General features: G+C 36.3%; 2 protein-coding genes across 2 annotated transcripts; both read right to left on the reverse strand.

Moving 5' to 3' along the window:
• Nucleotides 1-709: 709 nt before the first annotated feature.
• On the reverse strand, nucleotides 710-11,238 carry LOC110378873 (glycosylated lysosomal membrane protein A). The gene is made up of 7 exons (XM_064038863.1): nucleotides 10,925-11,238; nucleotides 9,914-10,153; nucleotides 5,081-5,263; nucleotides 4,197-4,427; nucleotides 3,656-3,789; nucleotides 3,085-3,222; nucleotides 710-2,659 (listed from the first exon to the last, which is right to left on the reverse strand). The coding sequence occupies exons 1-7, from the start codon at nucleotides 10,985-10,987 to the stop codon at nucleotides 2,482-2,484; spliced, it is 1,167 nt and encodes a 388-aa protein (XP_063894933.1). The 5' UTR covers nucleotides 10,988-11,238; the 3' UTR covers nucleotides 710-2,481.
• A 401-nt stretch (nucleotides 11,239-11,639) lies between these two features.
• LOC110378855 (tRNA (guanine(26)-N(2))-dimethyltransferase) lies at nucleotides 11,640-16,805 on the reverse strand. Its single transcript, XM_049846682.2, has 10 exons — nucleotides 16,654-16,805; nucleotides 16,295-16,543; nucleotides 15,823-16,010; nucleotides 15,209-15,437; nucleotides 14,718-14,866; nucleotides 14,216-14,384; nucleotides 13,563-13,783; nucleotides 12,997-13,134; nucleotides 12,298-12,465; nucleotides 11,640-11,799 (listed from the first exon to the last, which is right to left on the reverse strand). Exons 1-10 carry the CDS (start codon nucleotides 16,696-16,698, stop codon nucleotides 11,658-11,660), a joined length of 1,698 nt encoding a protein of 565 aa, XP_049702639.2. The 5' UTR covers nucleotides 16,699-16,805; the 3' UTR covers nucleotides 11,640-11,657.
• Between the last annotated feature and the right edge of the window lie 127 nt (nucleotides 16,806-16,932).

Here is a 16,932-nt window from a genome sequence, read left to right on the forward strand (position 1 = left end):
ATTTAGGTAATATTGCATATACAAATATGCAATATTTGTATTGCTTACTGCCCCATACAAGTAGTTTCAAATTCCTATCAGTAAGCAAATCAACAGACTGATAGTTTTTTTGAAATTGATGGTGCAACTCACCGATAGAGTAACAAGTTTCATCCAGCTTCTTCAAGTATAAAGATTACAGGATCCCACAGAAATTCGCATTCCTATTGCATCATTAATTATCACTACACAAAATAAATCAAATATCATAACGACACCCGCTATCTTCCCTGAAGTACGCCGACACAATCAGTACTAATTATGTCAGTCTACATTCTTCGAACATATCAATGTAATATCAACCTTATTTCGATACACATAAGGTTGTACTGGCTTTGTTGGTGAACAGGGTGGTAATATCAACTTTATTCCCTTAAGATAAGGTTGTATTTGCTTTGATTTAGAATAGGGTGGTTATCATAAGGAATGTGGTAGATTTATGAGTGGGATAGTTCACTGCGTAGTGGCTCGTGCTGCAGGCTATCGGAGGTTAATTGACCGGTATTGCGTATTTAGTTCATACATTCTTCCCGTAACCGGAAAAAATAATATGGATAGTCTATGTTATTCGGGGATAGTCTAGCCTCTCAACAGCGAAAGAATTTAAGAAGGGATATTTATTTATAGAGGCTCGGAGACAAAAGCATCGAATGAAGTGAAAAAAAAAGGATTGTTACAATACTAGTGCATTTATTTCGTAACACGTAAACCTATTTACAAAACAAGTAGACATAATCAAAATTAATATCACATCAGAAAATACAAAGCTAACGATTAAGCCTACAAAATAATTTACAAAAACGTACAAAATTCGTTTAGAAAAATAAATGTCGTCATTTACAATCAATGTTGAAGTCACTCGATTCAATCAATTTATTTATAACTTGAGTAAGTTACCAAAGATCCATGGTAGTTTTTACATTATCTAATCATGCTATAACTGTGTTTAAATAATTACTTTTCTGAGATTAACAAACCTTGAAGTTACAAGAAATATGAATTGCAATAGAAGTCGAAAAACCAAATTTAAAAAAATGTATCGTTACAAAAAGAAAAACTAATAATAAAAAAACAGCCAGAATAAGAAATCTTAAAACTAATGGGATATAATTATTTTCACGTTTTTCAACAGGTTTCAAAATACTGTAACATCACATTATCGTTATTTTTTGGAACAATATTATAATTTTTATCTTTAATTCAACATAGCACTATTAAATTTTATACAATATCTGATTACTTATTTACAAAAGTATATTTTCTAAGGCATAGGTAAGTTTTAGAAATGAAATGAGAATTTTCTGATGAAATGAATAACGAAAGAACTTAAATATAAAAAGAAAGATCTCAATTAGCTCTTAGCTCTGAGCCACCTTAACTTATGCACTGATGTATGAGAGCACTTTCACACTAGCGGATTTAGCACCGAGTATACGTTCGGCTTGAACAGGTCATCATCATCATCATCCTCTTGCCCTTATCCTAATTTTATTTGGGGATACAAGTACGGAGGGTAAAAAAATAGGTATTCAGGTGTTATCGCTCGAACCGGTTGTTGTGAATTGCTCTGTTTAATAGTAATAATCCGCTAATTTGAAAGCGCTTATTCTCAAACTGTTATATATAAAAGAAAGTATTTATTTGATAGGCACTTGAAATGGATATATTAAAACTACATTATATGACTTGTAATTTACAAAATTAATCTGTCTACGATTGATTCAATAAAAAAAAAATGTAATGTCAAAACACAGTCAGTGTAAAAAACACAGTCAACAAAAAAAGTCTATAAACATATTTTTATTGTAGAAATAATTTAAGAGAACGTCTGAAAAAATAGTGAATATAAAATAAACTATTTTATAAATGAGTCGTTATTAACTTAAATTACGACGTCAATTGGACTAAGTCTCGGCCATATAAGATTTCATTTAAAAGATAGATTTTCATCTACGATTTATACAAAAATATAATAATTATAACTACTTAAGTGCTAAGCAAAGTTTTGCGTCATTTAATAAGTGTTTGATATTTTTTCGTCAACTTCTTATAATAGTGCACAGAATTATACTATGATTCATTCAATTCAATTCTAATACTATTAGTTAAATTCAATATTCATTCTAATCACATTTTAATATTATTTTATTTGTGCACCATTAATATGCCATGCATTGGCTTAAGAGCCGATTATAATTTCTGCTTTTCTATATCTATATTGTGTGTCATAAAGTTCACATTTTTATATTTATCGGCACTCAACCTCCCAAAATACGAGCCAAACAAAACTACATATCAAGACGGTTATTAAAACCCACAGGTAATTGATATCAAAATTCAATATGTAACAATAATGATCTTTTTTGACATAAATATTTCTGCATACCATGCAGATATGTATGAAAACCAATCATTCCAAAACTACAGTACATTTTTCTACCTTTACTCGTCATCCGTGAACCTGGTGGGGGGGTTTCTCTGCTTACACCTCCGTGCCAGGACATAGGTGATGCCTGATAGAGCTAGCAGTACTGGAACGCCTAGGCCGATCGATATAATGATGATCACGAAGAGAGAGAATTTTTCTACTGGGGGAACGCCGTAGCCTATTGAGAATGACCTGTAGGAGAAAAGTGTATTTTAGTAAGATACTTTCGTAAGTTATTTTCTGCGCTCTAGTGACACATGTCACACCTAAAGGATGTCTTGATATTACCGAAACATTAATTGATCAAAGAATTTTAAAAGATTTTATTGCATCGACATTATAATTAAAGATTGATTTAAACTTGCCAAATAAAAAATATCGTAACCTGTTAAAAGTTTTATGAAAGTAATATTCATACTGCCATTGTACGAGTAATATACATGAATATAATATACATGAAAAATGCGATGCCGTTTCATCATTAATTTAGGAGCCCAACCCTTGTCGGTGCAGCTCCTTCCATTCACACGTATCTAGCGCCAACTCCTGAACTTCCTTATACGCCACAACCTTCACCTTTCGATGCCGTTTAAATCACAATAATTATAAGTACTCACCAAGAAGTATAGTTATGTTGCTTATAATTCCCGTCCCCGGGCAGGCCGAACGATATGAACGTGTCCTGTACTAGTAGATTGTCGCGGTTGAAGTCGCGGTAGAATATACGCAGTGTGCTCGATTTGGGGAGATGTGTGCTGAAAACAGAAATATATATGTTAAAAATAATATTATATTGCAATTTTTATTGGATTGGGTGAAATAAAATGCAGCGTGTAGTTGATTAATACGCTAAAAGTTTTTTAAATCGGAAAACTACTTCTTGAGATAAGCGCTTCAAACAAAAACACTTAAAAACAAAACTTTGTTGATAGAAATTGGTGAATCTGAATCTATTTGATTCATTTTGGGCAATAGCTCTACGCAGGTGTTCCGGTAAGTTTGTTCTGTAGCGACAGTTGAGTCAGTCTCTCATGTATATACATGAGAGACTTTAATATTCAGTTATCTTATTTCATTTGTGTTAATAGTTTTTGGTTGCTTGTTGACCGTATTCAACACAACATTTCTCTCTGCAACTATTATTTCTTACTGGCCACATTACCTATAAAACCTGCAAATATAACTTACCTAGTAAAATTACTGATATAAGCGTTGGTAGAGGACGAGACGCTGCGCTCGGGCTCCGTGTAGCTGACCGGCCGGAACTGCACGTAGCCGCCGTCGTCCGATGACACGGACCGCGGCGTTTTGATCTCGAAGATCTGAGAATAGAATAGAGGCATTTATTTATTATACACATGTTTAAAATTAAAATTTTTTGATCCTTGAACATTCTATTTTAGGTACTTATTTAAAAACAGAAGGTAAATTACAATTAATTTTATGTAACCGAACGTGGTAAGAAAGAAAGATGTATAAAAGTTCTCGCTAAACGGTTTTTCGTAGAGGACCATTGCGTGATTCGCTGCACAGAAACCAATTCTATGGGAGAGGTATGACCGGAATTGCCGCGCATATGTATACATATGCGCGGACTTGTGCGGAACGACATAAAGTTTTATGAGATCTGTACCTATTTATAGGCTGGCTAATTTATCTGCTTAAGATTTTATATTCAATGTTAACTGGTTAACTTTGGTTTTATCCAAAAATCTCAGTCAAAACTCACCTCAAAAACCCCAGGAGTATGCTCATCATCAAGACTCTTCCTCATGGTATACTTCATAGCATCGCTCCAGGCGTCAGTGCTGACCAGGGTCAGATGTATCGCGAACCGTGACGCGTTATAGTCGCGGGAAGTCGTGAGGTTCACCAGACTGACGTCTATGAGGGTCGAGTTCGCTGTGTGAATGAGATGGGGAAGTTCCACTGCATAGTCTTTGTAGGGGAGCAGGTCTAGCTGTTGAGTGAGAAAAGTAATAATGATTAATAGTTGCGTTTTGGGCGATTGACGGCCAAGGAGCCGCCTTGTCGTTTAAGGAGATCAGCTGCAGGATATATTAGTGTTCAAGCAATGAAGCAGATACGGGTGCACTCTCTTCCTTCACTCTCATAGCCCGATGGGACGGACATCCGGCACGACCTTACAAAGATCAGGCGCAAGGCAGACATTTACGCGCTTTCCGCGCTTCCGATTCGCTTGTGAATCAATTGTGAACTTCCAGACTACTGTCTGCTTTGAGAAAACTAAAAACCCACAATTTTGTCATCCCCAGTGAGGACGGTGTCTACTACACTACGTCACAGAAAGGGACATTTGTAACTTAGTACTATTCTACACTTGCCTTCATGTCAACAGTGCTCTTCAGCCGGGTGTCGTCGAAGTATCCTCGCATGTGTACCATGACCTCGTCACCAGTGAGGACGGTGTCTCCTCGCTTCCACACCACGTCACGGAGGGGGACTGAGCTACACCTACCTTCATGTCAACAGTGCCCTTCTGCCGGGTGTCGGGGAAGTATCCTCGCATGTGCACCATGACCTCGTCACCAGTGAGGACGGTGTCTCCTCGCTTCCACACCACGTCACGGAGGGGGACTGAGCTACACCTACCTTCATGTCAACAGTGCCCTTCTGCCGGGTGTCGGGGAAGTATCCTCGCATGTGCACCATGACCTCGTCACCAGTGAGGACGGTGTCTCCTCGCTTCCACACCACGTCACGAAGAGGAACTGGCCTCTGTGGGCACTTGTTGTCTATTTGCCCGGTACTGTTTATGTCATTGTATTCTTGCAGCTGAAAGAGGAAAATAGGGTTAAAACATTAAGGCTTATGTTTAACTGATCACCAGATATAGTAACAAATAGCAGACAAAAATAGTAAATGATCACCAAAATGAAACTCGCATTTTAATGTAAAACTACAACCAAAATTTTAACACTTTGCTATCCTATTTAAGTGAAATTAATCCAAAATAAATCATGCGTAAGCCAAAAATAGTAAATGATCACCAAAATTAAACCACCATTTTAAAGTAAGATTATAACCAAAGTTTTTAAATTCTGCTATCCTATTTAAGCAAAATGAGTCCAAATAAATCATTGTTATCCCAAAAGTAGTAAATGATCACCAAAAGTAGTAAATGATCATCAAAATTATACCAGCGTTTTAATATAAAATAATAATCAAAGTTTTTACATCTTGCTATCCTGTTTAAGTAAACTGACTCCAAAAAATAAGTTCGGCCTGATACAATAAATGTAATAACATTATGGGGACCCTTTTCCTGCACTAGGGTGGAAAATTGTCTATTGCATGCCTCTAAACAGTGCGATAAGAGTGTGTTTTCGAGGGAGTGTATTGAGAAACACATTCTTCTTCTTCTTTCTCCTGCCCTGTTTCCAATTATACTTGGGGTCGGCGCAATATGTAATTTTCTTCCATTTTCCCCTGTCACTCGTCACACTGACACTCACGCATGCATTGCAAGCCGGACACATAACTTAATGTGGCATCATAATACTTTATTTGGTAATAAGCCGACATTTTATGGCAATCACAGTGACTTATTTAGGCAAAAATAATACATTAATTTGGTCGTCAAGAGTTGGTGATCATTTACTAAATTTGGTGGTCGAATACAATTTAAAGTGAAGTCGTGACTAAAATAGCTGGTACTATTACATTTTTAGACTTTATTTTTCTGGTGTTCAGTAGATATTTCTGGTTACAAAACTAAGGGTATCAAAGCATTTTATGGTGGTCATTATATTTGTTCCCAAACATTAATTATATGTTGTGCTATAAATCCTTTGGTTTTGTGATGATGATTTTTTAAGAATAATTTATAGGTACAGGATCAATGGTCGGATGTTGTAATTTTGAAAAAAAAAAAAATAAAGCTTCATTTTACTATTCGCGGTAATAATGCATAAATACACCTAAAAATATGTTTATATGCTTTTGATGAACTCCGAAATTTAATATTAGGGGTTAAAGTATGAAATTGCCGTTTTATTCTAGTAGGTTTTTGAATTGCCATAGAGTCTTCATGGTTTGAGGTTTTCGAATGGAACTTTTTTCACGTGGTTTCTGTGATGTTTTTCTTTTAAAAAATGTGAAACATTTGATTATCGATGTTCAATTGTTTTTGTTATTCAACTTAAACAAGAAAGATGGATACTGCGAAAATTTGAGTAATTTTTGAATATGAGTTCCGACGCGGGATTGAACGGCAGAAACAGCCCGCAATATCAATGCTGCATTTGAAGAGGTGTCTGCTAAAGAACGCGCCGTGCGATTTTGGATTAAACGCTTTCGTGGTGGAAACTTCGACTTGAAGAACGAGCCATGAGAAAGACCGCCTGACAGGTGATTAACGAGAAATTAAGAGAGACGGTGAACGCCGATCCTAGTCAAACTACCCAGATACCCAGCCGAACACCGAATAATGTTGAAAAAATTAGCAGTAAAACAGCCACGACTCATGAATCGACCTTCACCGCTATTGCTCCATGACAACGCGAGGCCTCATACAGCAAAATAAACCGTTTTAACTCTTCAGGAACTGCAGTTGGAAACTATTCGTCTTCCTCCATATTCGCCAGACCTTGCTCTAACGGACGACCATTTTTTTTTGTGATTTGGACAATTATCTACGTCACAAGAAGTTTCTTCCCAGGAGGCAGAACAAAATTCTTTCACACTGTTTGTGCAGTCTAGATCCTCAGAGTTCTATCGTAAAGGCATAAATGACCTTCTTATTAGATGACCGCAATGTATAGATAATAATGGCAACTATTTTGATTAAATAAGTTTGTTAAAAATTAAAAAAAAATACAATTTAGGTTTTCAGTACAAATCGGCAATTTCATACTTTAACCCCTATTACATCAGCTAGCACATTCTACACAAACAATGAGTCGAGTGCATCTTATGTTGTTGCCGCATACGTAATTTCCTGAGTATTTGGCAAACGTTGCTTTACGCTGGTTTTAAACAACTGAGCTAATAAGAATCTGTTTACATATTTACATCCGGCCAATAGTAAGAGTACATATTGTAAAGTAAGAGCGTTCAATATTTGGTTTTATTTTTCTCATGATATTAACTAATGTCTCGGTTTACTTGACACTGTAATGGCTAAGTAAATATGACACATAAATTCCTTTTGTTCGAGGCGTGTGGAAAACTGCTGTTGTAATTGTATAATCTAGGGTCATAATTTCTGGACCATGAGTCAGCACATGAGAAACACAGTATGCATAACCTGGATTTCCAAAAAGGACCAAAAGCATTACAAAATACCTACCTAGTAATTTGATTACTATCACTATCAACATATTGCATTAAATGAAGTACTCTGGTTTGAACGTTCATTTAAATAATTTTAATCCCTATTCCTATTGTAATAGAGTTGTAAATCGCAACTGTTAGCACAGTCACGGGATAAATTGCTATTAAATAATTTTTAACCTTATCCGTCTTAAAATGAAGTCGTAAATTGCATGTGTAAGCATAGTCACGGGACATATTGCTATCTAAGTTTGTGCTAATATGGAATGGGGACACAACCTATGACTCACATATCGGCTGTTAAACCAAATGCATGAACTTATCATTTTATTGAACTAGCAAATGTTAGGTATTAGTTAATTATGATGGTGCAGGAATAGGATGTGACTAATTCTGCAAAGCTTTGTGGTGCCCACTAGGACGTCAAAACGTTAATTTCGAAACTGGGTACAATTTTATTACTACTTTTTTTTAAAAGCCGCAACAGCCTTCAGGATGCTATAAGGAAATTCATTTGATCCTCATCATCTTTTTCTTTTCCTAAGTACGCTATGTTTGGGTTGACTGCCTCGTTGGTCTAGTGGTCGCAAGCGCGGCTGCTGCGCTCGAGGTCTCGTGTTGTGAGAATGAAGGAATAGGGAGTGCACCTGTGTCTGCGCAAATGCTCGTGCACTATAATATGTCCTGCACAGCTGGCTGATCTCCTTAAAATAAGAACAGCCGCCGTGGTCGAAATCAGCCGTGGACGCCATTATTATGTTTGGGTTGGCTTCCAGTCTAACCAGATGCAGCTGAGTGTACCAGTATTTTACTGGGAGCGATTACTTATCTGACCTCTTCAAATCAGTTACCCCGATAAATTATTCCTTTTAATTAAGCATTTTGAAAGTAAATATCATTGTGTAAATACAAATGGATATCCCCAAATACGCCCACTATTAATCACTTCCTATTTTTCTGCTGGGAAAAAATGTGACGTATGAAATTCCCAGCTTATCATTTTCAATAAAATTCTCGCAACACTCCATATTGTTTTTAACCGACTTCTTAAAAGTGAGGAAGTTGTCGATTCGGATGTTTTACTACGCAACGATTTGTGCTAAGTTTCCTGACGACAAAAAGTTTGGCGAGAACTTTATCTGACGTTATCTGGGAAGCAAATAAAAGCATATTCACTCTATTGTTCGATCACAAAAGGAAGTTGAGAATTAAGGATCACTTAAAGAGGGGGAAGAAATGATTGAATTAATTCAATTAGGTATTATAATACAACATCCGAAATGCCGTCAATTATTTGTAAATAAACGAATGTTATTGTCGGGGCGATGCGGGTCCGTTTACTAAATACTTACGTCATGTTTGTATTTGGTATCAATAAGCTAGAATTTCAGTGCAAACAGGGATGATATTATGATAATGATACGCTAAATATGGATTATGTAGGCCAATCAATAGCCAAATGGATTTGTTAGATACACTGGCGTATTCGCTGCTATATTTGCATGGATTATTTAGCTTATTAATTAGCTAGCTTCCGCCTGCGGTTTCATCCGAGGCAACTTCTTCCTGCACATGGATAAAAAGAGCCTACGTGATATTCTAGCTGCTCCTAGTGCTTCCACACGCGTTCGAGGTAACTACCTCTGGCAAACGCATAAGAAGTGAAAGAGTAACAAACATACCATCGCACATAGAACTTTCGAATTTATTTATTTATTTTATAATATCTATTACTAAGTGAGATGTAAAATGTGGGCCTTTCGGTATCAGCTGCACAAATGACGTAATTCAGAACAGATGGCCACTGAGTAATGTACTTCAAATTCCAATAACCAATTAAATACATCAGAGTAAAATGGTGGGTTTTCTGTGGGTCATCTATCACATAACTATCACTTTTTTATTTTAAATGAAATTATATGAGTAACTGAGCAATCATACAGGTTTCCCCTTAGCTTGATTTACACAGGTTCCAGTCGTTCTAATATTAGGAGGTAAATACCTCCTTAGGTTATGTGTTTTATTACCTTCAGGATATGAGGAAGATTGCTGTAGGTACATGGTCTGTCAATCAATATTTTTGGTTTTATTTACCTTTATATGATATACCTGTCATTGAGCAAAAAATAATATTATATTGTTAAAAATTACCTTATCAATAGTAGCAGCAAAGCTGTAAACTGGTCTATCAGGAATCTTAAACTGGCTAGGCTCCTTGCCGTCCCACGTGACTTCTACCGTGGAGTTGAGCTTTGTGATAAGGTATATGATGGTGGGCATGCCTCGGGAGAAGTCCCATAGCTGGTGGACGGTGTCATGGCTGCCGACAGCTTTGATGTACACGAGGGTGACGTCACAGTTCTCGCAGCCAGGGTTTAAGCTTGATATTATCTGTAAATTAATAAATAATTTTATGTGACATTCTCTGCAGTACCAAAAATACTTTTATTGCAAACTTTAAATTTTTTTTATATTTTGGATATAATTTTTGAGGTTTTTGAATGTTTTGTTTGCTAACTTGTATAACTATTTATAAAGTCTTGATGAAATATATGAGATTTTACTATCAATTACCTTTTAATATTAAGTAACAAGAAGGATTTTCATGAAAATTCTTAGTCATTAGATGCATAATAGAAGCAAACAAATAATAATATTCTAGGAATTTAGGTTACATACATTAAGATAATACTTAGTAGCGTAACATTTAATTAATTAAATGTTTGTTTCGGTGGGAGGATATTAATTTACATACTCTAGTGAACCAGGACAAGGATAACTACAAAAAAAAAGTAAAACCTTTTTTGAAAAAACCTTGCATGAACAGAAAGTAGTTTTAAACGTAAACTATAAATTTGGTCAGTGGTTCATCTTAGGGGCGTTTATGAGGAAGTTATAAATATAATGATTGCTTAACAGTCGAATACCTAGTTTGTTGGCAATCATTTTGCAAAGTGGGTTAGGAAATTAAAGAATGACTAACTAACTTAACAAAACGTAAAAACTGACGATTAAAAAATGTTTTAGAGAATCTAATGATGACCCAATACAATCGACCTTCGCCTTCTAAACACAAAGAGATAAGAAAAAAGGGGTGTCATGACAACAGCATTGAGCCATAGCTTTGTTTGGCTTAAAAAAAAAAAGTAATACAAAACCCACCTGTCTATCTTGTCCACAAGCAAATGATAGCAAAAATACAATAAATAAACTCCGTAAATGCATCCTTATCGAAACGGGAAAGAAACGTAATTTTTCACACACAATCAATTATGTTATTGTTAATGTATCACCCACTTGGTCACTTTACAATAAACAAATGATAATGACATCGGCACGTGTACACGGTTCGACGTCGACAATTATTCCCTACACGATAAGAACTATCAATTCAATAATTTATAGCTTTCTCTTGAAATTTTTACACGATCACCTCGCATTTGCGTCATGGTATAGTCCTGCAAAGTTTAATACAATATTTTGGAATTTCGGTGGCGCTAGTTTCTACGTGATTTTATTTGAAAGCCGAAACTTGGCTGTCAAAGACCGACTTCGCTATTTGGTCGGATTATTCCCGTCAAAGAGCTGTCTGTTTGCCTATTTGACAGTTGCATTTCGTTTAGAAACATTTAACTGAATTCCGGGCTTATTAAAAATCTTGTCATTAGGTTTTGAGCTCAAGAAATACGCGGGTTTTGGTCAGTAAAAGTTACACTACCTTCGAAGAGAAAGCGAACTTGTGTTTTTTGCGCTTACTCGCCAAAACGGAGATAATTTACTTTTTATCAGGATGTAGAAAGTAGATTCCCCGCGTATAGTTAGAATAGTTACTTAGGGGAGCATGCATTTCTTCAAAAAATAAAACAACACATTTATGAATATTTACAATATATATTTACAAAGCAGTTTCACCGCCCGTATTAGCTTTCTTTCTCTCTTCGTCATCGCTTGGTGAGTGTTGCCTCTTGGCATTCTTCTTATCTTTGCTGTGTTTGTTTTGATTTTTGAGAGCTTTCGTCATCTTGTCTTCTCCAACACTGTAATAACGGAATAAGTACATTTACAAAAATAAAATACCTAAATAATATATCCAGATTTCTTTCTTGCTATTTTGAATTTGACTTTAGCTTATAGCGGTCTTGGACGTGATATTTGTGAAGGTCACATACTTTTGTAAACCATTACTTTTCTCTAACGGCCGTTCTCAATAGTCACAACATTGGCTTGTAACAAAGGGTTCAGAAGAAACATGGTGGGATCTAATCAGAAAGAGACTGACACTCCCTCAAGCTGCACCCAGTGGGAGGGGTAATTTTATAATTTCCCATCAAAAAAGTCAAACTTATATCTCTTAGAAGAAACAGAAAGAATGTTGGGACTGGATTCAATTTACAAGTAGGATTAGTATTATTCTTTAGGTATAATGTTAAACTGGACCTATTTGGCGCCACCTTTTGTTACTTCATTTTGTTTTTATTTCTATGTGTATGTATGGTGTGTCAATAAACAATTTTTCTTTGTTTCTATTTACGTACTTGACCGCAGCCCTGGAGCCGGGTCCCCAGTGCGGCGCGGGGTTGTACTGGAAGCGCAGGCGGCCGTCGCGCCGGCTCACGGGGTTGGCGTCGCCGCGCTCACTCAGGTCTATCGGAGTTTTGATTTCTTGGGATAAAATGTGGCGAGCTACTGCGTCTGCTTCTAGCCTGGAAATAATGATATAGTAGTAATTTAAAGGTATTTTAGTATTCTAAATAAAAATAAGTTAGAAAAATTATAAAACACAATAAAAGATACCCCAACCAAAAACAAAAAGTGTTTATTCAAAGTAGGCTGAAAATTATCACTTTTTGAACGTCAGAATTACATGAGACAGCCCCCAAAAACGCCCACCCTTCGTTTCTTCCTTCGTGTTTTTACTGAGAAGTGGCGCAATAAACTCCCCCCACAAACTGAAAATACTTTTCTACATACTCTTCCATCATCATCCTCTGAGCCTTTTTCCCAAACTATGTTGGGGTCGGCTTCCAGTCTAACCGGATGTAGCTGAGTACCAGTGCTTTACAAGGAGCGACTGCCCTGCCTGACCTCCTCAACCCAGTTACCCGGGCAACCCAATACCCCTTGGTACATACTCTTCCATCCAATAAAAACATTCTAATCAATTAAACCATAAACATAAATAACAATTATACATAAAAAAACAGTATGTTTCTAATAATGAAATCAACACCTACTTGGCAGGTTTAGCGGGATGTGTCTTGGCCCACGTCCTGATGATGTCCCACACAAGCTGCGCAGGCGCCGCCGTCTTTATCGACATACGCGACGCGTGCGAGTACGATACCTTGTAGCCTGCGTTTAGTATAGCTGATCTGGGGGAAACGAAAGAAAGAATAACTGTTTATTCACAGAAAAATATGCACTGAAGTTAACATTAACTGGGTAACAAAAGAAACAAGACATCTTAGTGGAAAGTAAAAAGGTCACTTTCTAATTCTAATTTATTAATGTTTATGCGAAATACATACGACAGTTGAGTAAATAGGGGCCAAAATTAGTAAACCGTAAATTCTTGGGTAACAATCGATCGAGGGTAATAATTTAGTTTTTATTTACGTCTATCTCAAGTTAGTAACGTTTTAAAATTACACACCAAGACAAGATATATATGGTGCCGTAACCTACATAACTTGCAATCATCATACATAACAATTTCTCAAACATTCGCGCATTCCGACATCATTATTATTTGAACTCGAACCGATTGCTTAGGCTTGTGGTTGTCGCGCAGAAAACTCACCTCATTACCAACATAGGCATAGTCTCCAAATGGACTCTCCCGAACAGTTTATCCATGGTATAGTACAACGGTACATCCTGCAACTCTTCTCTCACCATGGACAAGACCCCGGCTATACGCTTGGAGGTGCCGAAGAGATCCGGGTTATCTTCCACGTGGGTTAACACCCGGGACACGAAGATTTCGTCGTGGATTGGCGCTGACCAGAGGGGGCCGCCTAGCTGTGGGGAATTATTATTTTAAACTGACTTCAAAATGCAAAAAATTCTCAATTATTTAAAAATTTTTGGTGACACCCTTCTCTGCCACTCAGCGATTGGTTTCTGCATAGCGCGAGTCGCTTGCACGCCATGTGCGCAAAAAAGTATTAATTGTTGGAAAATTATAATCTCTCTATTTTTTTTAGAATATAATAACAAGGGCACTGGTTGAATACAATGCCCATGGTGCGAATTATGATACGAGTTTTTAACCGACTTCCCAAACAGGAGGGTGTTCTCAATTCGTGAGGATCTTTATTTTTTTTTGGATATCAGATTGTAAGTAAAAATTAAATAATGACTGAACAAAAAACTATGAGTAATGGCTGACTTCCTGAAGAAAGGTAGTATGACGAGATACCACAATGATGCAATTTTTTAGCTACTACTTACATGATGCCTCTGATTACAATTAGCGCAGAACTCCCCGACAGGTGGCGCGGGTGGTAGGTAAGCCTTCGTTTGGGTAGGATTACGCTCCGTTGGGTTCGGCTTGAACCCTCCCAGCGGTTGCAGGGTTATGTTGTCGCAACCAGTGCATTGGTATGCCATTGATAGCTTGCTGAAGATAGAAGGACACATGTACATGAGAGAAAGACATAGACATAGGAAATTAAAAGATCTAATAAATTGAAGAAAATGCTTTTTTGCTGAATTGTATCCAAGCTGACTATTTAAATGTTTTTATGTTTCAGTCAGATAAATTGATTCGCGGTATTCCGCATCCCTGGAAAACTTAATCCAGTACCTGGATAAAACATACGTAACTCAGGAATAGTGTAGCTTCTAGCTTTCCAACAATGAAATAACTTTCCAACTTGTTATAATAGGAGAAATGAGAAATCAAATGTGTTTAGATAAACATGGATACAATTTAGTCTGTATTCTGTCTCACCTAGTAGTTTTCTTACAATGAATAGCGCCAGTATATATTTTCACAAACACGCGTATATAGAAGTCAGCAGATATACTGAGCAGCGGCACTATGTAGCGGCTGTAGCGATTCGCGTGCGATTCTATGCATTGCAGCATTATTCTTAGCGCCTGAAATTGGGGAATGTAGTTTATTTGTATGACATTAAGGTTGAATATTGAATGGCGAAGTTTCGTGCCATTAATTCATATTTTTTTATATTGATATTAGAGAAGAGCAAATAATTACATATTCAGCCAATTTTGTATGTTTTAGGAATAGTTTTTTCTTTATTATAATAATACATATACACAATTCATAACAAACCCCTGAATTTTAAGATGTACAGAAATATTCATATTTTCTGTTTGTAGAAGTTTAGGGACTCCAAAACTGTTTTTTCAAACACTTATCGTTTTTTTTTACAAAAAAGAAACGAAAACAAAATTACATAAAATCAAGCCATCGCTTACCACTTCATGACAGCACTTAGTCTTCATACTAATAGCACCATATTTACAGTAACAAGTCTCCGGAGAGTTCCCAGCCAGCACTGCCATGTCAGTTGCAGTTATAAGCAGTAGGCCTCCGTCCTGCACACTTTGGACTGCAGAGTCCAGGAATACGGATGGACAGCCGTATGGATCTAGATCTATTGCTGCAAACCTCTTGGAGGGGTGCTTGTGTTTGTACATGACCATGCTGGAAATAAGGAAACATAGCTTTTTGATTTTGAAATAAATATTTATGATATAAAAGCCATTTTCCTCCAGTTTCACTTTTTCCTTTTATTTTAAATCTAGCAGAGAAGATAGTGAATAGCCAGAGTTACAGTGATAGAAGAGATAAATGAACCTTAGGGTGGTAAAAATGAAACTTTCCTCTTACTGAATGAAAGCTTCAGAGCACTAGATGTGAGCCATAATAAAAAAGGGTAAAGGGGTTTTCTGTAAAGACAGCTAAATAAAGTTTTGTTGCAGGTGAAGGCAACAAGATATTTATTATTATTTTTCTTCATAAATAAGGATCAAAAACATTTACTAATCTTACACAAATACTAATCTTACTTTAATTGTTGAAATCTTACCAAGCATCATCGTGGCTGGTCTCAATCAAGTTTTCCACCTGGTTATGTACCACATTAGCCTTAATAGTCTCCACGGCTTGCTCCGACAGATCATTGGCAACTATCTTAGTGACATTTGGCACTTCCTTAGCGTACCGAATGCTTCGTAGTCCTGTTGCTGATAAGGCTTCTAGTATTGATATGTCTATCTGAAATAGTATGCAATTAATTAGAATTGAGTTTAATATTTTTCTGAGTGTCAGTATATTTTCATTAATGTTAATTTGAAAATTAATTTTGTAAAGATCTTTAATCAGCATCCAAGTTAAATTACTGATTATTGTTGGCCATGGATTCCAGTATTTGGCAAACTTATAAAAATAGGTTTATAAGAGTAGTGCAGAAAACAAGAGGCATAGAGGTATACACAGCCAGCATGGCAAACTCCACAGGTGTCCCAAAATCTGTGGTTGTTTATTTAAAAAAAACTAACCTCAGCCTCTCCTTCACCACCTTCAACATCCTCCTTCGTCCCCAATATTCTATTCTTCGCCTTCTTCTCAGCCTTTGCAATCTTCTCAGCTTTGAAGTCATTGGTAAATATACTCAAGACAGCAATGCTTAAATCTCTATTGAATTCTTGCACTGGGTTATAAAATACCTTCTCAGTTTTGAGGCATATTTCAGCCTTCCCTTCTTTTATCGACTTCTGACTTGTAGAAGCATCCATTTTCATAATTTTCTGTAGTTTTAAGTTATACCGTTAAAGGTAAGGTTATGTTTATGATTAAGGTTATATGAAAGAATGTGAAACTTATATGAGAAACTTGTAAGAATTATACAGATACGAACCTGAGTAACAATCGTAGCTATTCTACGATATCTCAGTACATTCATAAGGCTTGTAAATTCAATGTTTTTTAAACATTTGAAGCCATTTCATTATTGGTTAGGAAATGTCACCACAATCAACGTCATAATAAATATTATGTCCAACCATAATGTCAAATATTTGACTGAATGTTTTGTTTCTAAACGAATCATCAGCAACCTTCTGTCTTCATGCTTTGTTCGTCTCTAAAAGTTTAATTGATGTAATTTAAAATCTTTCGGTATTCTTAAATCTGCTGC

The sequence above is a fragment of the Helicoverpa armigera genome, chromosome 17 (genome assembly GCF_030705265.1).
Source record: "Helicoverpa armigera isolate CAAS_96S chromosome 17, ASM3070526v1, whole genome shotgun sequence".
NCBI classification, from domain to species: Eukaryota; Metazoa; Arthropoda; class Insecta; order Lepidoptera; family Noctuidae; genus Helicoverpa; species Helicoverpa armigera.

Coding starts and splice junctions, on each gene's coding strand:
- LOC110378873 (XM_064038863.1), bottom strand. CDS start 10,987: ATGCATTTACGGAGTTTATTTATTGTATTTTTGCTATCATTTGCTTGT. Junction 5,264..9,913: donor TTGCTGCTACTATTGATAAG/GTAATTTTTAAC, acceptor TTCCTCTTTCAG/CTGCAAGAATACAATGACAT. Junction 3,223..3,655: donor TATATCAGTAATTTTACTAG/GTAAGTTATATT, acceptor TTCTGTTTTCAG/CACACATCTCCCCAAATCGA.
- LOC110378855 (XM_049846682.2), bottom strand. CDS start 16,698: ATGAATGTACTGAGATATCGTAGAATAGCTACGATTGTTACTCAG. Junction 14,867..15,208: donor CTAAGTGCTGTCATGAAGTG/GTAAGCGATGGC, acceptor CCCCAATTTCAG/GCGCTAAGAATAATGCTGCA. Junction 13,784..14,215: donor ATTGTAATCAGAGGCATCAT/GTAAGTAGTAGC, acceptor AATTCCCCACAG/CTAGGCGGCCCCCTCTGGTC.